This window comes from Furipterus horrens, unplaced genomic scaffold (genome assembly GCF_987537825.1).
Source record: "Furipterus horrens unplaced genomic scaffold, mFurHor1.1.pri manual_scaffold_11, whole genome shotgun sequence".
In the NCBI taxonomy this organism is placed as follows: Eukaryota; Metazoa; Chordata; class Mammalia; order Chiroptera; family Furipteridae; genus Furipterus; species Furipterus horrens.
Window position 1 is genome coordinate 81,111,921 of NW_028327181.1, and position 22,637 is coordinate 81,134,557.

The 22,637-nt window shown below is 42.3% G+C and overlaps 1 protein-coding gene across 2 annotated transcripts; it reads right to left on the minus strand.

Annotated features, from left to right (window-relative positions):
• Positions 1 to 207: 207 nt before the first annotated feature.
• LSM12 (LSM12 homolog) lies at positions 208 to 21,761 on the minus strand. 2 transcript variants are annotated; one of them, XM_090290487.1, is made up of 5 exons: positions 21,536 to 21,761; positions 19,604 to 19,737; positions 4,079 to 4,188; positions 2,543 to 2,669; positions 208 to 1,830 (listed from the first exon to the last, which is right to left on the minus strand). In XM_090290487.1, exons 1-5 carry the CDS (start codon positions 21,657 to 21,659, stop codon positions 1,738 to 1,740), a joined length of 588 nt encoding a protein of 195 aa, XP_090146613.1. In that variant the 5' UTR covers positions 21,660 to 21,761; the 3' UTR covers positions 208 to 1,737. The 2 variants fall into 2 exon arrangements, with proteins under 2 accessions (XP_090146613.1, XP_090146614.1); XM_090290488.1 differs by lacking the exon at positions 19,604 to 19,737 and having other exon boundaries at positions 21,576 to 21,761.
• Positions 21,762 to 22,637: the final 876 nt, after the last annotated feature.

Consider the following 22,637-nt stretch of genomic DNA (forward strand, 5'->3'; position numbering starts at 1 on the left):
ACTCTCCTACTCCACTTACAACTCCCAACCCTGGATGCCGTTAAATTACACTTTGTCCATATTTCTGGATGAGTTCTCAGGGAGTGGAGGAGAAAGGGTAAAGAGGAGGAAGCAAAGAATCTAAAGGGAAAAGTCAAACCAAACACACATATTCTCAGATTCCCTCCTTCTGGGGCCTCTAAAGCACGCACAAACCCGAGACATAAGTGATGGTTAAAAAAATTTGGGTTTTTATTGTTTTTGCTAAACAATACTAAAAAAAAAAAAAAAATTTCATTTTGAAGGCAGGGCTTGAATTATTTAATTTTGATCCATTTATTTAATTAAAAAAAAGGGGGGGAAGAGATCATGGCCAAAAAAATAGTAGTTAACCCCCACGCCACCCCCAAAGCTCCAGCCAGTCACATGAGCATCACCCACATCCCACTCAGTGCCTGGTACTCAGATGGTGGCACATTCTGCCCCACTGGACTGCCCTGAAGGCATGGGGCAATGGGTGCCAGTTTTAGCTCTCAGCAGGTTATTCAAACCAGACAAACTGGTGGGCTGAAGTCCAGAATTCTTTCCAGGTTTTCTGCCCATTGGCTGAGCACATACAAACTGTCATAAGCTTGTAAAATTTAAAGGGAGTGGAGACGGGCCTAAAAGTAGGAGGTTGGCAGAAGAGAAACTAGGTAACCCAGCCTTTTTCTGGGCTAATGACTCTGGATACACACTTAAAGACAGGTCGGAATAGGTGGACTCCAGGTTTCTGATGAAAGAATATCATCCCTCAAGGAGGAGCGGAGCTGTGCCATGCAAAATAGTTCTGCAGAGGACACTGGAGAAAGGGCAGCTGACTCTCCCATCTAGTAGACTGGAGAGTGCTGAAGAGGTTCTTCTAGTACCATGAAGTAAGACAAAAGACAGAGGGAGAATCCTGAGGTTTCAGCCAACTGTGAGACATCAGGAACCCTCAAAGCCAACACTCATCGGAATACACTGGCTCTTCAAAGTGCTGCCAGAGATTCTTGCTGTGAACTAAGTCAGGTTAGTTGCCTGACTATGGGTGGTGAGGAGGGCAATATAGTTTTCTTTTCAGAGGGATGAGGTGGGAAGAGTGGCCATGATCTAGTAAAAAGAGACCTGCAAGAAGCAGAAAATATTTAGAGAACATTTTAATATATATTTTCATATATATATTTAAAGTTAAGAAAAATAAAACTAATTCAAGCCATGCCCTGTGCAAAAAAAAAGAAAAAGAAAAAAAGAAAAATTTAAAGTGAGACCTGTCTGCTGTTCTAGTCTCAACTTAAGTATCACAGTCAGCTTGTTACTTTTATTTTGGAAAAGATGTAGAGGTTTCTTTCGATCATTCAGAAGGCAAGAGTAGCCACTTATAAAAACAGAATGGCAGGGACAGACTAGGAAAGGAAAGTCAGACATGAAAGGGTAGAGCCAGAAAGAAATTTTCAAAAATAAAATTAACAAGGTGACTGTTCCAGAAGGGGGCTGTGAAAAGGACACGGTGGACCAAAGTCTGTTAGTCAAGTAATGATTCAACTTTTAAATTACTCTCTTGTTCTTTTTTGTTGGGTGTTTTGTTTGTTCAAGTCTAAGATTTGGAAATGCTGACCCTTCGTTAACAAGAGCCAATAGGAAACATAGGATCCCTTCCCTCCCCCGGCCTGCTTCCGCCGAAGCCACCACCATCGCCTCCGCGGCTGGATGCTGGAAGAGCCCTCCATGTATGTGGACTCAGGATGACAGGGCAGCCTCCTTCTGTGGTTGCTGGGCTTGTGAACGCTGCAGTATCTTTTGGCTTTCCACATCTCTAAAATGTTTTTCAACCTGAAAGAGACCAGTCAGCCTAGGTCAGAAAAGGAGCCAGGCATGCAGGGCCTCTCAAACAGTCCATTCCAGGTTTCAACAGCCCCATCCTGGCTGACCAGCCCACGGCTTATTCAGGTGCCTTTGCCCTTGCTGTCTGTAGGCCCTTCAACAAGGCAGCTGGGGGGTCTCCCGTTTCAGTCACATTTTTTTGCAGCTTCAGCTAAGATTGGATAAAAGAAGGTGAATCTATAAACTAAAATAGAAATTAAAGAGATATTATTACAATCCAAAAACCCCTCTCCCCTCTTCACACAAGTACGGAACAGAAAGCTGGCGGGGAATTATAAACTTTTTACATCCGCAATGTTGGTCTTTCAACACTTTTTTATAAATGCTACAACTTAATCTAAAAAGTCAGGTGACATATGGAGGGTCAGAGACGCCAAGGGCAACTAATTAATACCAACCAGCCCTTCCTGGGAAGAACTCAGCCTGAGATGAGAATAATTCCAAAAAGCCACACACACAGGACCACACTGCAAATGACCACTCACTTTATTCCACACTACCCAGTGGTGCTACCCCACAGGAGTGTCCGAGCCACAGCTGCAGAGGAGGCAGGGTGGCTGTGTCAGAGGCAGGGACTGCAGCACACTGTCCTGCCCTGATGTTGGAGGGCGAAGGCCAAGGAATCATCCTCTATCTAAAGTTTCATGGCTCCTTTACTTACTATTTTGCGTACATGGCTCAGTGCACTCCCCTCTTTGCCTTTACAATTTTCCACTTGATATGGGGGTGTAATAACAACTTCTTCCATGACTATGATGTTTTTTTCTTGCCATTTACAGTCTTTAATGCTGGAAGGAAAAAAGAACAGGTGAAAATGACCTCTTGTGGGCATCCCACACCTCCAGCTGACCCCAAGTTCCCAGCTCACCACTCAGCTAACACTAGTTGCCAACAGCCCATAGGGAAAAGTAGCCAAGAAACATTTCCTGGGCACCACTGGTTAGGAAAAGCAATGAAACTGATGCACGTTTACTCTGAGGGAGGCCCAGAAGAGTTTCTCTGAAATATTAGGGGCCTGGAAAACCACAGAAAACTTGTTGGCAGCCCGAAGTCCAAACCAAATTGAGTTACAAATATAAAGCCAGTCTAGGCCACTAGATTCAACTTAAGTAGCACCCCAGGGCAGGGGTTTGGTAAACTTTTTGTATGAAAGGTCAGATAGCAAATATTTTAAGCTTTGCAGGCCATACAATCTCTGTCACAACTACTGAACTACGCTGCTGTACCAAAAAAGCAGCTACAGTGGATATATAAACAAATAAGCAGATGTAGCCTGCTGGCTGTACTTTGCCAACCTTTGGCCTAGGGGGAAATGGCACATTTAGGAAAAAAAGAGAACAAATTTCCCATCTTATTGTAATTTGTACCCTGCCCACCACCTAAAATGAAAGCTGCTCCTCAAACTGGTCCTTCTCAAATATCAGACAGCTGGGCACTTGCCAGACTGGGAAAACCCATTACAGTTCACACTTGGGTTAGTCCAGGACAGCTGATACTACTAGGAGCGTTCCTTCACATACCTGTAAATGTTCAGATACTCACACCATGGCCACAAACAGCTCTGATGCCAGCTGCCATCTGTGCACCAGACCCAGGTGGTTAAATAGGGTAACAGAAGGCAGCAGGGGGGAGGGGGAGTGTCAAATGTTTCAGTTTTTCAGCAAGTAGGGAAGCTAGTGAAGAGTCAAATGACTTCTGCTGTGACAAAACGTCTTTTAGGAGGTGGTAATAAGGTGGCCTTCTGCTTTCCCTAACTCCTTGTGTCTACCCCAATGTACAAATGGGAAGAGTAAAATAGATATAACTTTTCCTAAATATAATTGCATAGCTTTTAGAGAAAGGTACAACAAGATGAAAATAAGAAAAGACAAAGAAATAACTAGTTCTAAACTATGGAACACTAGGTCTAAAAGGGGGAACCCTTAGGGATAATCTAATCCAAAACAAAGTCTTACAGAAGAGACCGCAAAACTGACACCCAGAACAGACAACTTGTCCATGATTATACCATTCCTCTGTATGAAATGGCAAGAAGCACCCACATCCCTGGATGCAAGGCATTACCAACACACTACCAGCTTCTCTGGTGACTTTCAGGAACACAACGACCTCAAAGTCAGCCACCAGACAGCACAGCCAGGCAGCAACACCACTCCCCCACCCCAGCACAAGGGATCCCTGTGCTCCCCCAACTCACGTCTTGTGAATGGTTTGGAAGAGCTGCTGGCCCTCCAAGGAGACACCAGCACTGATTGCATAGGCCTGGCTCAGTTTCTCCTCCTTCTCTGTCCGTGCTTTGCTGGCAAGCTAGAGTCGGGGAGAGAAAAGATACTTAGAAAAGCATTCATTTTCATTCTTCTCAAGAGATAGGACCAAAGTCGAAGAAAAGAGGTCGGAAAAGACAGGTTTGGGTAGATTCGGTTTTTCTCAGTGATCAAAAATAAAACAAATACACACAATATACCTGAATAGTTACTGCTTTTCCTGGCAAAGATTCCTTCCTTCCAATATTATGAATGCCTACCATGTGCCAGGCATTCACTGTGCTAAGCTAGAGATACAGCACAGAATTGGGCAGGGGAGATAAGACAATAAACAAAAACATAAACAAGGTAACTTCACACAGTGGTAAGGGCTAGAAAGAAAACAGAGCAGAGCAATGTGATAAGAGCGTGACTGGGGAGCCACCTCATGGGAAAGTGATGGTCAGAGATAAAAGGTCATACAAACATTTCTATGAAAGAAGAGAATTAAGACTATCAGCTACTGTCTAGAACCTCGTGTTTAGAAATTAATGTCTACCACGCCTTCACAAACCAGAATTTGAGGCCCTAAAGGCTCTACCTTTCTAGCACCATTATCTGTGCTTAAACAGGAGCCAAGACTCAAGTAAACCTAACCATGGATATTGTCCATCTTCAATTTGGGCCGAAGAGTGATTCCTGCTCTTTAGAAAAAGGAAGGGTCTTCATTCTACCTCATGTCTGTTCCTTAACTGCCCTCTAGTGGAACAATCACAAACTGACCAAAAGAAATCCTACTAAAATACAGGCAATCCCTCCCAATAGGGGTGGGAACCCTGTCAATTCTATTGCTCCTCTAATACATTTTTGATCCCCGCCCCACACTATTGGTTGATAGACACTTGAAGTACAAATTTGTTTTGCATGTTAGACAAAATGAATAGGTTGGAGAAGATGGTTAAAACAAAAGATAATACATCTGAAAGTCAAATGATTTAGAGATTTTTAGACTTATGAACAGCTTAGTATACTGATGCTGCAGCACACTAAAGACATATGCACAAACACACACACACAATTTGTCCCGAAATGCCAGTTCCTTAAATACAAAGAGAGATAATCATACCCCCAGCACATTCCCAAAGTACCTATATATTTGGAATTTTTTTTTAAGATTTTATTTATTTACTTTTAGAAAGAAGGGACGAGAGAGAGAAAGGGAGAGAAATATCAGTGTGCGAGAGATACATCAATCAGTTGCCTTTCCCACACCCACAACTGGGTACCTGGCTCACAATCCAGGCACATGCCCTGAATGGGAATCGAACCAGTGGCCTTTTGGTTCGCAGGCCAGCACTCAGCCCACTGAGCCACACCAGCCAGGGTGATACTTGGAATTCTTAAACACTTGTATCCTGTTTTAACAGTGACCATTCAAACCAGGAACCAAATGTTGTTATACAGGGGGAAAAGTAAGCAAAGTATCTTAACTGTTTGCTGGTAAAATGAAGCACTTAATTGAGGGGTAGGTTTGACTATGAAGATGAGAAAAGGAAGCCTTCAATTAGGTTATTAGGAACTGGGGAGTCTCATCCCTGCCTCTGAATTTCAGAAGACTGTCTGACGGAGGAGGGGATCTGAGCACAGAAGAGCTAGCTTATACACACAGTCATTTTGGTCTCCCTAGATCAAAGAGGAAAGGCTAAGACTCTGCAGTGATTTGAAGCCAGAGCTCCATTTCCACATGGTCCCAGAACATGGAAATGGACAGATAGCAGGGTAAATAATCTTTCAAGCCCGGTCCTGCCATTTGGCCCCACCAAGCTACAACTTCACAAAAACATAAAAGTACAAAGCTGACAGCATTCCTCTGAGCACTGGCAATCCCAACTGCAGCAAGAAAGCCTTGTAGATTGAAAGCACTCACTTCCTATGGAAAGAGAACTGTTAGTGGTATATTTTAAGTGGCAACAAGCAAAGCTTACTCAGTCATCAAGAAAACCTTGGTAACAAGGAGTTTCCCTGAGTCTCACTTTCCCACCAACTGTAGAAAACCTGAAGTCTCCAAGGAAAGGAGGAAAAACTGGAGGGCAGCAGAGCTTCCATGGATTAACCAAGCTCCTGCAGAGCTCCTGGTGGTCAGGCAGTTGTTAACTCTATAAGCATGGAGGAAGATCTCACTTTGAGGTCTTCTTTAAAATATTTATCCCTGAAGCCCTGGCTGGTGTGGCTCAGTGGACTGAGTGCCGGCCTGTGAACCCAAGGGTTGCTGGTTTGATTCCCAGTCAGGACATATGCCTGGGTTGCGGGCCAGGTCTCCAGCTAGGGGCATGCGAGAGGCATCCGATCAATGTGTCTGTCTCTCACACATAATGTTTCTCTCCCTCTCTCCCTTCCTTCCCTTCTCTCTAAAAAGAAATACAATCTTTAAAAAAATATTCATCCCTGAAAACCAAAAACATCTCCCAATGCTGGGTGCTGGGTCAGACAAAGTTGCTCTTATAAAGCTTGTGTTGACTACATAGTCTGGGTATTCAAGTGTAAAATATTCTTGTCACCTACATAGTAGGTTAAAAACATAACATCGCCCATTCAGTAAGAGCGAAGAGTTGGCTCAGGGATACCAGGCATCTATGCAGAATGTTTAAGAATGGAACTTACAAATTAAACCAAAAGAGGGTGGTGAGGGGATGAGGTTGAGAGAGGAGCTACTTTTGAATTTTTGCTAGAGGCAGAATAAAATGTATCTAAATCTCAGCCAGAAGTGACTAGTTTGGACAGCCTGAATAACAGCAACACAATAGTTATAGAACAGTTATCTCAAAATATACCTCTACACCCCAGTTGCACAATCTCTTCTACAGGCTCTGAAAGCAAAGCAAAATAGATAATTCTCCATGTCAATTCATTAGTGCAAACAGATCTCGAATGCTAAATGATATAAAGGACAGCCTTGGAAAATACAACAGAAATCGGTGTAAGTTGACTACATTTCAATTTGCTTCAATATTTTCAACTATTCGACCTATACCTGCAATTCTGCTTTGGGAGGGTTGGGACTTCCCACAAACTCTAAAACCTCCAGCTGTCAGTTTACACATTGTATTTTCATGGCAATCTGAAAAATGCCTAAATCTGATATTCAACAGATCTGCTTTCACCAGGAAGTTGTACAGGGTAAAATTCTTCCAGAGAGAACCCCATCAACTAGGCATGAGGAATATTACCCTCACAAAAAGAATCCAAGTGTTTCTTTTCAAAATTGGGGGTGAGAGGAGAAGGAGATTACCTTGTTCTTTTTAGGCATGTTCCAAAAAAACTGATGAAAAATGTGGATAAGCGCCCTGGCCAGTGTGGCTCAACTGGTAGGAGCGTCCTCCCGTAAACCAAAGGGTTGTGGGTTCAATTTCTGGTCAGAGCACATGCCTAGGTTGTGGATTCCCCGGCTGGTGTGCATGCTAGAGGCAACCAATCGATGTTTCTCTCCCCACCTCTCTCCCTCCCTTCCCCTCTCTCTAAAACCAATAAGCATGTTAGTTTATATTTTTATAAACTAACGCATATCTATAAATGATGCAGTTATTCCAAATTAGTAAGTTTATGGCATTGTCAAACTGCCAGATGGAACCAAAAAGCTGCCCTTAGTAAAGAAGGTAAAAGGGTCATCAGGACTGCAATTAAAAAAAAAAAGATTTTATTTATTTATTTTTAGAGAGGGGAAGAGAGAGAGAGGGAGAGAAACATCAATGTGTGGTTGCCTCTTGCACGCCCCCAACTGGGGACCTGGCCTGCAACCCAGGCATGTGTCCTGACTGGGAATCCAACTGGCGACCTTTGGGTTCACAGGCCAGCGCTCAATCCCCTGAGCCACACCAACCAGGGCAGGACTGCAATTTTTTAAATTAAATGACTATCACCATACTATATCCATTTTCAATGCTAACATGTATACTGCTGGCCTCTCCTAATCAAAACTGAAGCACTAATTGCTTAGAATCTCAAAGAATACTAAAGACACCAACTTCAAGAGTACAAGAGTACAGTTGGCTCAGGCAAACCAAGAAGCACAAACCTACAAATATTTGTTACTAATGTGCATATGGGTCAACTGAAATGACTGCACAAGACAACCTGTGCTTAACCTGCCTCTTGTTCCATTTTGTATGTTTCCCAGTAAAAAGTTATTTCCAGTCTACCTGTGCTTCCTCCTGTGGTCATTTTATATATAGCACTTGATGTGGCAACAGAGAAAAGTGCATGAACTTGACACCAAAGCACATCAATATTAAAAGCCTTCTAGTCATGCCTGCTGCTGGCTACCCCTTGAGTCAATGAATTAATAAACACCAATGACACACATCTCTTCCTGCACTAAGTGACATGGAGTAGAGGAAGCAGCCACAACAACAAAATCCAAACAATATACACTTCATCTTGCTATTTAGTCACCGACTAGGCCACCTTATTTCCACACTCCAAGTCCAGGAAAGTACAGGTGCTGTGGAAATCCAGAGGAATTCTTACTGCAAGTATTTCGCAGGCTGTGACAGCTGATACAACAAGGGAAGCAGAGCCCAGAGAGGATCCTGCTGGACGTGACCTACTGACTCCAATGCGCCATTCTCAGTGTGTCTTCTCTGTGTATTCGGGCCTTCCAACCAGAGGGGTTGGGAAGCACTGCAGCTGCTGCCCTGGAACTGCCAGTGCCGCCTGCAAGGCCTGGTGAAGGCTGAGAGATGGCAGACCAGAGCAGCCAAGAACAACTGTCACGCTAAGGGCCCATGCTTGCTCCTGCTATTTCAGTTCCGGATGCACTCTTGAAAAGCCCTCATCCTTCTCAGCAAAGCAGTCTCTTATAAAGTATTTCTTCCAACTATCAATATTCCCAAGTCGTCTTGTTCCCTAGCTGAAAGCTCCTGTATGAAAGTTTCTAGTAAAACACTGTTCTTTACAACCTTGGACAGTTGGGAACTCAAAAAATAGAGTATCCCACTTGAAGTTGTGTCCTAGAATACATAAAAATAAATCAGAACATAGAATCAAACACCGGAATGGTAGAGCCAAAAAGGCCTGGTAGTGAACACTAAAATTCTAAGAGCTAAACTTGTTGAGCAAGAGTTTACTCCATGCTAGGCACAAAGCTACACACTTTATATGTACTAAACATTTTATCTAGCCCTGGCTTGTGTGGCTTAGTGGATTGAGTGCTGGCTTGCCAACCAAAATGGTCACCAGTTCAATTCCCGGTCAGGGCATATGCCTCAGTTGTGGCCAGGTTCCCAGCTGGAGCACAAGAGGCAACTGATCTGTCTCTCTCGCATATCGATGTTTCTGTCCTTCTCTATCTCCCTCCCTTCTCCTCTCTCTAAAAATAAATAAAATCTTAAAAATAAAAAATTTTAACTGCACAACGATCCTATGAAATAGGGACTAAAATTACTCCTACTTAATAGATGTAGATACTAGGCACAGCTGATTAGAACTTGCCCAACTTTACCAAGCTATATTAGTGGGAGAGTGCATGTGAACCCAGTCTGATTCCACAAGCTGTGTTCAAACAGTTCCATCAAAGAGAAATAAGCCTAAATTATTGTTAAAAGTATTTATCAATTTGAATGCAAAAGAAAAAAAATTTTTTTTAATCCTCACCCAAGGAAATGTTTTCATTGATTTTAGAGAGAGAGGGAGGGAGGGAGAAAGAAAGAAAGGGAAAAAGGGAGGGAAAAAATTATTGGCTGCCTCCCTTACATGCCCTGAAAGGGAATAGAACCCACAACCTAGGTATGTGCCCTGACCGGGAATCGAACCTGCAACTTTTGGTGCATGGGACAACTCTCCAACCAACTGGCCAAAGAGAAAATTTTTTATCAAAGGGAAAATATATTAAGACTCAGCTGCCATTTTCTCTTTTTATCAGTAAATTCTGGTATTGCCATCAATGTCCCCACAGACTACAGTTATCTGCCTTTCAGTGAATGACCTCTCTTTCTGAAAAGGGCCCCAGTCTCACCCAAAACATCAAGGACATCCTTTTTTATCTTTTGTCAAAGGTAACTCACAGGAACGCTTTCAAGAGAACACATCCTGTGTGAGAAAGCATTTCAGGTCAATTACTGATAGGTATTCCCTGGATCCATCATCTTCTGATGTGCCAAGACTAGAGAAGATAAGTCAAGCAACTCTCCTGTATTTGAATGTTAAGATGTTGAGCCCTAGCCGGGTGGCTGAGTTGGCTGGAGTGTTGTCCCATACACCAAAAGGTTGTGTGTTCACTCCCCAGTGGGGGCATACATGGGAGGCAACCGACTGATGTTTCTCTCTCACATATCTCTCTCCCCCACCCCCACTTCCTTTCTATCTAAAATCAATAAACAGATATCCTTAGGTGAGGATTTTTAAAAGCTAAAAACAAAAAAAAGATATGTTGAGTGATTTGAGCTATGATGAAGAGTTCAAATCCAGGGGCCATAGCACCACCTCAATCTCTAGACTTCAACATGATACTTGTCAAACCATTATAACGCCTCTGTTTAAAAACAGACCAGCATCTAGTCAGTCAGTACATGGCATAAACAAAGTTTTCTCTTTCACATGGTTTGAAACAAAAACTAGTTGTTGGTAAAGTCAACAGTTTGTTATTTGCAATTACATCATCAAATGTATTCACAGCTGTAATAGAACTCCTGGACACCAACAGAGCAATTTTCTGGTCCTGAGACCCTAAAACCAGTACTGCTGTGTTATCTCCACACGGCTGTCACAGGGAAAACTGGCTGGGATATAAGTTGAAATGTGACCTTAACAACCTACTTCTTAAGTGTTTGCTCAAATTAGCCATCTCACAAGGGTTGTGAGGATTCAGGGAGATAACATGGGGGAAAGCACTAGGAGAGCTGTAAAGCACTATACAAAATGCTAGCTGTTAACATTATTATTAGAATATCATTATTATCAGCACAGAGAAAGTAGCTTGTGGTTCATTTCAGAAAAATCCATATAATCCAACCTTCCTTTAGCCAATGAGCTTAGTGTTCTCCCTTCTGGTTTCAATAAGAGCTGCTAGAGAGGTTGTAAGTCCTGCACAGAATATCTTCCAAAATATAACTACTGAAGTAAATAAGTTGGAAAATGCCTTAACTTTGTGTGCCAAAATGGGGGCTCCACTTAACGAGTAAAGTGTTGATTTTATTCAGATAGTGAAAGAAGCCATACGCTATTGCTTTCTGGGCTCTGAAGAGAGCCGAGAAAGTAAAGTAAAATAAAACAGCTCCCCCACCCCACAAAAGAGGTTAGAGCTCAAATCCCTGCCTACCATTCACTAGCTGTAGAAACGAACCTGAGCAACATGCATAACCCATCCTGAAGGGTTATTTTTTAAATTTTTATTTATTTTGAGAGAGTGAGACACATTAATTTATTATTCCACTTACACACTCACTGGTTGATTCCTATATGTGCCCTGAACGGGGAATGAACCCACAACCTTGGCACATCGGATGATGCTCTAACCAACTGAGCTACCTGGCCTGGGCCTGAAGGGTTATTGCTGGGAGTTCAGTAAGACATACAGTTGACCCTTGAACAACACAAGTTGCAATTATATGCAGACTTTGTTCAACTGACCCATATAGTTCCACATATGTGGGAATCCGCATATGTGGAGGGCCACTGTAGTTATATCCGGATTTTCAACTGCATGGGAGGCTGTCGCCCCTAACCCCATGTTGTTTACGGGTCAACACTATATGTAAAGCACCTAACACCAATACAGGCACTTAACTAGTCTTTTCCCTCCCTTTTCAGAACAACTTCCAGTTTAGCTCACTGCCAGAAAAACAAGTTTCTAAACTGCAGAGAATAACAAATTGAGCACCTTCCAAATCAGTTTGATTCAATTAACTTCCTTCCCTTCATCTAATAAATTATCATTTATTCTTCAAGATTCTACCCCACTGCTACATCTGAGAAGCCTCCCCTAAAATGTACTCTGCTCTATGCCAAGAGTGGGGAAACTACAGCCTGTGAGTCAAATTCAGCCAACCACCTGTTTCAGTTAAGTTTTATTGGAATGACCATGCCCATCTGTTTATATATTATCTATGGCTACTTTTGCTACAAAGGCAAAGTTGAGTAGTTGTGACATATAATGTACAGCCCAAAAAGCCTCTATTATGTACCACTGGGACTTTACAGAAAATGTCTGCTGCCCCTGCTCTATGCTATCATAGCACCTTGCTCACACCTCCGTTAACACTGATCCTGCCCTAGTGTTACCACTAAGATAAATGCTACTATCCCTCACTACCCCCAACAAACATGAGACTCATAAAAGGCAAAGGAGGTGCCTTAGTCATCCTGACATTCCTAGCACCTAGGAGGGGAAGAGATAGGGAAGGTGGATAAAAGGAAAAAACCTTGACTATTAGTGATTCATAGAACTAAGTTCCCAGAGGTTAAGTGACTAACATGAGGTCACACAATTCATTAGCAGCCCAGCTGTAAAAATACCCCCGTTCTTCGAACTGCCCACATTGTACCACCACCACACTGTTAGCTCTTGGTGTAGTGTACAGATCCTTTCAATTTTCTAGTTGAGGTAAAACTTGCTTCACTCTCTAGGATAGTTTCTGATAGTTAACCTAAGCTAGTCTCAAAACTCCAGTGCTAGGACAACTGCACTATTTTCCCCCCATGCCTGTTCTCTGCCAGGAAAATTAAACCAGTTAAATGTCCCTTTCTTAACACTGGAAGAAATGCCACCATTGGTTCAACATTAAAGTTCTCATTTTGAACTCTCTCCGTGTCAAAGGAAGAGTGCAGAGGTGGCTGCAACAACACACCTATGGCACCACTCTGCCCAAGTACTTGGGCTCAGCAATTTGTCTTTTCAGGTAGACAGTTCTCCCCAGATACCCATGATATCAAGAAAGTCCCCTTCAGCCCTGACTGGTATAGCTCAGCTGGTTTGGTGTCATCCCACAAAGCAAAAGGTTGCCAGTTTGATTCCCAGTCAGGGCACATGCCTGGGTTGAAGGTTTGGTCCTGGTCAGGGTGCATACAAGAGGCAACAGATTGACGTTTCTCTCCCTCTTTTTCCCTCCCTTCCCTTATTTCTAAAAATAAATAAATGAAATCTTAAAAAATAAAAAAAGCAAGCCCCCTCCAGAACCGAATTCTTGACCCAATGAAGAAGTCTCATTTGGGCCCTCAGTACTGAGTTAGCTGGCTGCCATGCACTACAGTCTGAACTGAGTCATGAACCCTATCCTAGAGCACTATACCCCCAACTATGGCTCTGTCAGGTTAACCTCAAAGTTTGAATGCCACTGAATGTGACCTGCTTCAAAAGGCTTGATTTTTAAATGGCAATCACCCTACCTCTTTGACTTCATCTGACACTACCATTACTTAGCAGTGATGGGCTCTTCTCTTCACCTCCCAACTGTATCTTCTTAATACATCTGTATGGAAACAGCTGTCTGCTCAGAACCAGGTGCAAAAGTTACTGGTGGACTCTAACCTGGGAGTGTAGCCTTAATCAAGTGAGCTAACAGGTTATACAGTATAGCTTCTAGAAGCCAGAAAAAATTTATATAACAGAAGAATTGCTTTTGCTAGACAAGTAGTTATTTCCCTTCCCACATTCACACATAGTATGAATACCTTCTACCTCCTACCAATATACACATACCTAAACATAGCGTGGGCAGGTTATCTGATTTTCCTTGGTAGTAACTCCATACCTCAACACATTAGGGTCAAGATATATGGTCAAGGGCCCAGCTAACAGAATAGGTCCATGAACATAGGCCACAATGCAGTGTCTATCAACTCCCCCAGGAATTTACTAATACTTGAGGATTAACCCTTAAATAACCAGAAAGTCTTAAGGTTATATTAAATCTTAGCTTTGAAACTGGTGGAACCCATACTTCCTTCAGTGTGACATCATACCTAAAGGTAAGGCAATGATGTCCATTTCTTTTAAAAGTGAACTCTGTGACTTCTTTCTCAGCCTGACCAGGCCCCTCCACTCACTGACCAATCTCCAAATATCCTTTTTATCCCAAGGCAGCCAACTCATTCTTCATTATCAGGAACTGATAAAATCTTTGAATCTCTTCCTGGTTCCATTTGATCATTCACTGTACATTTGTAATGTTTAAATAGGTAATAAAACGATAAAAGAGGCTGACGGCTTATCTGTGGATTTCAATTTTCTATGCTTTGTCCCTTTTCCTGCCTCCCCCAACACACAAATATTTCCTCCAGAAAATGCTCTCCAACTCAGCAAAGTAATAAAGACTTACATCTCATTCAATGCAGTAGATGAATTTACCTAAACAAATGAATTCATACACTTGTCTTGGCTGTGTCAATGAGTTCTTTCCCATGAGTCCCAGAGGTTGAAAGCACAGCCTCCTAGGTTCTGTGACTGCTCACTCAACCTCCAGCCCTCAGGCAAGTGTTCACTTAACTGTGCCATTTCATAATAATACCCTGGAAATTCAAGTTAATTCTGTACACCAATAAGAAGTCTCTCATTAAAAGCATCTTTTAATTATAAGATATTACATATTAATGGTATCCAATACAACTTTGATTTTCCCCAATCTTGGGTCAGCAAGTTCCAATATCTGAACGAATGTAGATCTAACACCAGGAAAGACTGACATGGTAATAGTATCAATGTTCTTGGTTGCATTCCCTTTGTCTTCCTGTCACCCTTTCCCCCATTTTGCCCTTTATCCCATAATTCAAGGAACATCAGTCGGCTACATATAGCTGATGCGGGAGAACAGAACTAACATTTGCTAATTCTAGTCAACTTGACCTAATCATCCTCGTGACAACGCTATGAGACAGGTTACCTCATTTTTACAATGAGGAAACTGGTACTCAGTAAGGTTAAATGGCAGAGAAGTGACTTTAAAGACTTATCTGCTTAGTTCCAATATTCTTTCTACTAGACCACACTGCTCCTGACCACACAACACAGATGTTTTTCTTTACTTAGAAACATTACTTAGGATTACAGATATTTAGGTACTCATTTCATTTCACTAAACTACTCTATAAGCCCCCTGGGCTAAGAATGCAGAAACAAAAAAAAACATTGGACTTTGACATCAAAATATCAAACCTGAGTTCAAATCCCAGCTCTATTACTTCTCTAGTTGTATATCTTAAGCTAGTGACTCATCCTCTCTGAGTCTCAGTTTACTTTCCTCTAAGATGGTGATGGTACCCACACCATAAGAACCATTATTAGGATTAAATGAGATGTCTAACAATTGCTAGTTCAGAGGATAGCATGTGAAAATATTAGGTCCCACCCTACTGGCCACATAACCTCGAACAAGTCACATAAACGGGTAAGGCTGTTTTTGTCATCTGTTAAAACTAAAAGAAAAAGAATACATTCTAAAGATCACACAACCCTGGCTGGTGTGGCTCGGTGGATTGAGCGCCAGCCTGTGAACCAAAAGGTTGCTGGTTCAATTCCAGTCAGGGCACATGCCTCAGTTGTAGGCCAGGTCCCCAGTTGGGGTCGTGGGAGAAGCAACCACACATTGATGTTTCTCTCCCTCTCTGTCTCCCTCCCTTCCCCTCTCTCTAAAAATAAATAAAATCTTTAAGAAGAAAAAGATCACACAGTATGGTTCTGAGGATGAAATGAAATGTGTCAAAACTCTTTGTAAGCTATAAAGCACTAGAAAAATATAAGGTATGGTCCCCAGCTTGCCACAATGCCTTGCATGAAACAAATTTTAGTAAATGTGTGATAAATGCTACATTAAGGAGAACTTTGTTAATGCTGACATGTCCCAAATCATCTTTTGTTTTTAGAGAGGGCAAGGAGGAAGGGAGAAAGAGTGGAAGAGAAATATAGATGTGAGAGAGACGTGAATCAGTTGCCTCTCACACATGCCCCAACCAAGGACCAAGCCCGCAACCCAGGCATGTGCCCTGACCAAGAACCAAACCAGCGGCCCTTCACTTTGTGGGACAATGCCCAGTGAACCGAGCCACATCAGTCAGGGCCCAAATCGTCTTTTGAGAGCACTACTAACCCATGCACAATCTTCATCCCCAGAAAACAAGCAGCGAAGTCAATTCAAAGGAATTTAAGAATCACCTTAACGCACCCTACCATGAGTACTCTAGGGCTCTCATCCTCAAGCAATATTTAGGCTTTCCTCATGACAGAGTAAACTAATAAGCCACAAGGCAAATAAACTGAAACTCACTTATGTTTGACTTTGGTGTGCTTTGTCCTTTTATTTAAATGCTTTTGTCTTATAATCAGGAAATTTGGAATATTTTAAGAGGTACAATGTTACTGTGGAGAAGATAAAATGATATTCAAAACTTCCATTACTGTGGAGAAAATGATATTCAAAACTTCCACCTTATGCAACTCCACTGTCCTCTTCCAAGTTTCCTCTTACATCCCACTGCTGTGGATAGCCATAGGACTTCTTAGCCCGTAGTGAATTGCCAATAGAAAGCAAAACAGGCTCATCTCCAATTGCTAGTTCATACCTTCTCTAGTTGGGCTGGAATTTAGTATTTCCTTTAAAAGGCCTTCTCTTCCATTTCCTGCTGGGTCGGAGTAAACAAATATACAGTTTATATCAACAGGTTTAATTCAACAGAGCAATTACTACGTCAGCAAGATGAGCCAATATGTGATGGTATCTTCCACTGGAAGTAGAGGTCACAGACAGTCCTCCCCTAGACTGTGAGTATCAACAGTTTTCTTTCGTGGATCTCAGGGTACTTAAGTTATCTTTTAACATGCTTAAACAATCCTCCATCTTAAAAACCCCAAGTCCATGCTCTTAAATAAGATCATCTTTTCATGTCGTTTAAGCAACATGTTAACAGCTGCCCAGGTTAGCTGTTTTCAGTGACAGCCAGGCAGGCTTTTCTAGTCCTAAATGAATTCAAGGAGGAATCACAAAGCAGCCTCAAAGGTTGGTTTCAAGGGAAAACCAATATAGCCCACTCATAAATAACTCTACAAATAGAAGAATTAGAAAGAAATCCAAAGATAGCCCTTCAACCTAATTTTAGTTTTTAGTTTCTGACTCCTCTTTTCAAGACTTGGCAAGCAGATCACAATGTTTAAAAAAGTAAAGATTTCTGGTATTCCCAACCTATTACTTCCTATTGCTTTCTTGAACAAGGGGATAAACTACTAGTTTACAACAATGCTAGTAAACACCTAAAACTGACCAGCAGAAAGCAAAATCATAAAGGCAAAGATAATCTACAAACTAAATAACCACAAACTACAGGGTGCAGCAAAAGTAGTTTTACACTCGTGAGTACATGAAACAGAGATTATTCTCGTAATATTGATTATTATATTATTTTCCATACGAAAAATTGTAAACCTACTTTGCCCCACCCTGAATTTATATTTGAGGTCAAATATAAGAGAACTTAACAATCCCACCCATACCATTCCAAGCCCTCTCAGATGAATGATGGTACATGTTGGTCACAGAGCAGAGATTAGTATTTTTTAAATTCAAGAAAACCATCTCTCAGGTAATCTTTCCTCTACTACTCACTAAAGGTCATTTATTTAGTGACAGACTTAATATACCATATAAAAACCAAAGAATTACTTAGAACCTATTTCTCTCAAAATACTAGGAATAAACTATGTTACTTGAATCTTTTTAAATCTCTTCAGCTAACAAAAGACCACCTAAAGAGTTCCTATACTCTAGTAGGAGGTATCTGACTAAGCCAGGGTTTCAAAAATATTTATGTTTCTAAGAATGGGGCATTCTATATGCAACAGCCTTTAATGTGAAAACCAAGATGCTTCCAAATCTGTCCTCAGCCATCACTAAAAAATGTGGAATTTTCCTAGAATCTGGAAAGAAGGGAGTTCTGTATCTGAGGTAACTACATTCTGCTAACTTCAGTTACCATCTATTGTTTCAGCTGCGCAAGTATTTCCTTGCTTTGCTCAATTCTTAGCAAACACACCACTTTCCCAAGATAAGCAAGAGAATATACATTAAGCCCTGGCTGGTGTGGTCCAGTAAACTGAGCACCGGCCTGTGACCCAAAAGGTCACTGGTTTGATTCCTGGTCAGGACACATGCCTAGGTTTCGGGCCAGGTGCCCACTTGGGGGCCTGCAAAAGGCAGTTGATCAATGTTTCTCTTTCTCCGTTCTTTTCCCTCTCTCTAAAAAACATAAATAAAATCTTTATAAAAAAAGAGAACATACATTATTACAAGGCTCCTCTGGAGGGAAAAACTTTTACCACACTAACCCAAGGGACTTAAGGAAAGACAGATGCTACTAAAACTGAAGGTCTACCTTACTCATTCAACAAATATTTTTCAAACACCTATTCTGTGCAAGGCTCTGTATATTCAGTGATGAAGAAAACAGGTATAGTTCCCATCCTGACAAACTTTGATGAGACAGAAAAGTAAACAATTGATATACAATTAAAATTACAAAAAGGCTATGATCAGGGTAATCTTAGGTTTCAATGTGCCCAAGACAGACTGATCTATCCTTGTTTCTATGTAAAACATGGAGAATGTCCCAGGTTGGACTATAAATGATATGTCACCTTAGCTCAAAGGATAAGATATTAAAAGAGAGAATAATGCGGGCAAATTACTTTAGCCTGAGTAATCAAAGACTTCTTAAAAGAAGTGTCATTTTACTAAGTCCTGATGGTTAAGGCTCCAGTCATTTTGGAAAGAGTGTTCCAACTATAGGAGACAGCAAAGGCTACAACAAGGCTTGGGGTATTATTACTATTGTTCATCAACATGAACTTTGGCTGATAGAACCGAAGAGTCAAAAAAGTGATTTGGGGGTTGCCAGAGATGAATTTGTACATCCAAGATTAAAATATCCCAAACCTCTAATTTTATTAGACCTCAAAATTCTAACATAAAGACCAAACTGAAGCTCCAAGGAAGTGGTTTTGAAATTTTTATATATCATGAAATCTTGAGAATCTGACAAATACTCTACATCTTCACCCAAGACAAACATATATTCACGCGTGTACACACACGCAATTTCAGGAGTTTTACAGGGAACAACCCTACTCAACCCCATCAACTCCAAAAGTTCACTAATAGATTCCAGGTTTCTTTTGTGTGTTTTTTTTAAGCCTCTTTCACAAAGGACAAAAGCAAGCTCTCAACTCTATTTCTCTACCTGGGCATTAATATGGGTATGGAAATCAACCAATGAATGCATGAATGGATGAACAACAAAAATCAATGTTTCTTTCTCTCTCTCCCCCTTCCCTCTCTAACCGATAAAAAAAGGGGAAAAAATCCTTTAAAATAAAAGATATCATAAGAAGCAATTTTAAGTCAATGAAAAATCACAAACAATGAACAATGTATGTATTACTAAGAGTCAATGAGACTCAGTTTTCCCACCATTTTGGAGAGCCAGAACTACCCTCAAGTCCTTACCTTACTAACATTGAGTGAAGCTAGGGGAGGAGGGGTTTCTGTTCGGTCATTAATTATTTCCACTTCTGAAACATACTGTAAGTTTATGAGCAAGATGTCTGCATGGTTGGGCTTTCCACTGGAAGAGGGACATTCTGGTGAGAAAACAAAGTTAAGGAAAACAGAGGCAAGCAGCGCGCTGACACACTCCTAAAAGGAGCGCAGAAAACATAATCCACACAAGGCTTGCGTAAAAGGTGTGCCACAAGCAAGGGGGCAGGGGAATCCTTACGAGAATCACAACTCACCTCATGAAATCTCTGCCTGTCACCTTCCTTCTACTTAGCCTCATAACCAAAAGATCTCAAGCTTTTCAAAGCCATATACAATTAAAATTGGAAGCCTCAAAGGGATTTTCGCCACCTTCTTTCTATAGGCTTTATGGAGAGGCATAATGTAGTTTTAATGCCTTATGTATAAAAAGGCAGTGCTTTCTGCTCTTGGTGTAATACTCCCTCTTTCTATTTAGTGCTCTGATCACTTTGTAAGGTTTGAGAATTCCCATTTTGCAGCAGAAAACTATAGCCCTAGAGAAGAAGCTGACTCAAGGTGACCCAGCTAGTTAACCCATTCATTCACTCAATCTCTAACCATTTATTAAGAGCACACTGTATGCCAATTAAAAGCAGAATAATTCCTCATTCCCAAACCCTTCCAACTAAACCACTAATGTAAAAAGGTCTTATCTGGTCGAGGTATGAATTCATGTATTAAAAAAAAAAAAAAAAAAAAAAAAAAAAAAACACACAATCGTTCTCACTATATTAGTTTCAGAGACCATCTTCCTAAGCTAAAATCTCCTAGTGGCTAAATGAATTAAAATACTTGCCACTCAAATGGAGCATTCTCAGTAGAAAACTTCCTTTTGAAAGATGCTATAAAGGATTATTCCTAAAAAAAAAAAAAAAAAAATCTAAATAAACCCATTTGTGGCTCCAATAAAAAGGGAAGGGGTGGCACATTTATTACAACCAGAAAATATTTTGTTTCCAAGACTGAGTTTCCTGGAGTAATTCAGAAATCACTTCCACCCCAAAGAAGCAGGCCATTCTATTTATCACTGCCACTTTCAAAAGGGAAGGCTACTTCTATGGAAAAGTCAGGACTCCATGTGTGCTCAGCTGAGCAAGAGAACATAACTTAGTCTTTCACCTGTAACCCACACATCAACATAAGCCCCTGAAAAACGTGGTCTTCTGTCTGGACCAGTTTTCCAGTGTAAACATCCCCCAAACAGCAATTTTCAAATGACTGAGAAACCCAAAATTCAGCACTCCTCACCCCCAATGGCACCACACACACACTCACGAACCAGCAAAATAAGCCCTTATCCCCAGTTCTGATACAAACTCTGTCCTTCAGTTACTCTCCCCCTCCAACAGGCAAGGCCCATTTGGTCACCACTCCACCGCCTTTCCTTGGACCAGATCCCATCAGTAGACACCCCGCTCCTAAACTGAATATTCTTTCTTTGCCCTCCTAGCAGTTCCACACTCTACACACCCCATCCCCACTTGATTTTATCCGCTCCCCTTCCATCCAGGCTCCAATCCCCCAGCCCCCTCCCACGACCATCCCCTCTCCAGATCAGTGTCCCTTCTTATATCGTTCCACCCTGAAAGTCATCTGCGTGTCAAGCCCCCCTCCATCCACCGACCCTCGCACGGGGCCCAGCTCCTACAAGGTGTGGGGGGAGACAGGGTACCCAAAGCTGATCGAGGGACCCAGGAGAGGGGGAGGGGAACTCAGGGCCGTGCGCATGCGCTCCGGGCGCCGCGGTGGCCGGTCGCCCCTAGGCCCGGAGAGGGCCCCAGCCGCCGCCGTCGTCCCCCACCCTTTCACCACCGCACATACACGCCGGCCCGGCCTCGGGGTCCGCGCAGGGAAGGATACTTAAAGCCAGCATTTTGGACTGGTAGTCGAAGGCTACCACCTCGCCCTGCAGCCGCTGCTCCTGGCACGTCCGGCACGACACCTGGCTCCCAACGCTGAAGTACTCGCCCGGAGGAGCCGCCATCTTGGGAGAGCAGCCGCGGCCGGCGGCGGCGGCGGCGGCGGCAGCAGCAGCAGCGGGCGAAAGCCGGGCGCCCAGTGAGCGCCGCGACGCGACGCACGGCGTGATGACGTCACACCCCCGGGGCGTGGCCTGGTGCTGGGTGGGGCGGGAGCCTAGGTGAAAGAGGAAGGAAGAGAAAATAAAGGGGACTCCGCTGAATAATTATGTTTGTGCAGCTGTGCCTGCTTGGTAAAGTACTTGCAGGGTCCGTTTTGGAAGTTAAAGATAAATGACCTACGTGGAATGAAAAGGGAAAGGAGGAGGGAACTACAGTCTCCATTATATCCACGCCTTGACAGATGAATTTGATGAATGAACTATATTTCACATGTGAGGAAACTGAGGCCCAGGAGACTTAAGACGAAACTTGCCCAAAATGATTATACCTAGTTACAAAAAGGTAGTGGAAGTTTTTTATTCTGTTTTTTTTCTGATTTTACTTGCTTATTCCTTCTGTATTAACACTTACTGCGCATCCAACAACCCTAGGAATGAATATCCTCGTTTTGCAGATGAAGAAACTAAGTCTTCGAGAAACTAAACTTGTTCAGGGTCGCACAATTAGCAATGATTTGGTCTACCTGTTTCCAAAAACGGTGCTATTTACACTATACTATATTAGATAATACCTCAGAGTAGTTAGGAGGTTAAATGAGGTAAAGTGTATAAATGCATGACATGTAGTAGGTAGGTACACTCCTGCGGCGCACCTGAAGCCAAGCTGTATTGACTCCGTCTTTCCCTTGGATCCTTCAGCTGCGAAGAGAGGGGGGGTCTGCTGCATGGGCAACAGCAGACCCTCCATATCACCCTGCCCAGGCTCTGTAGCTTCAGCTTCACTGGAGAGGACACTCCAGCGTCATCACAAGATGTCGATTCAACACGGGAGGAGACAGATACCGTGTCACTCCCGAGTCGGACTGCACAGCCATTCTCGGC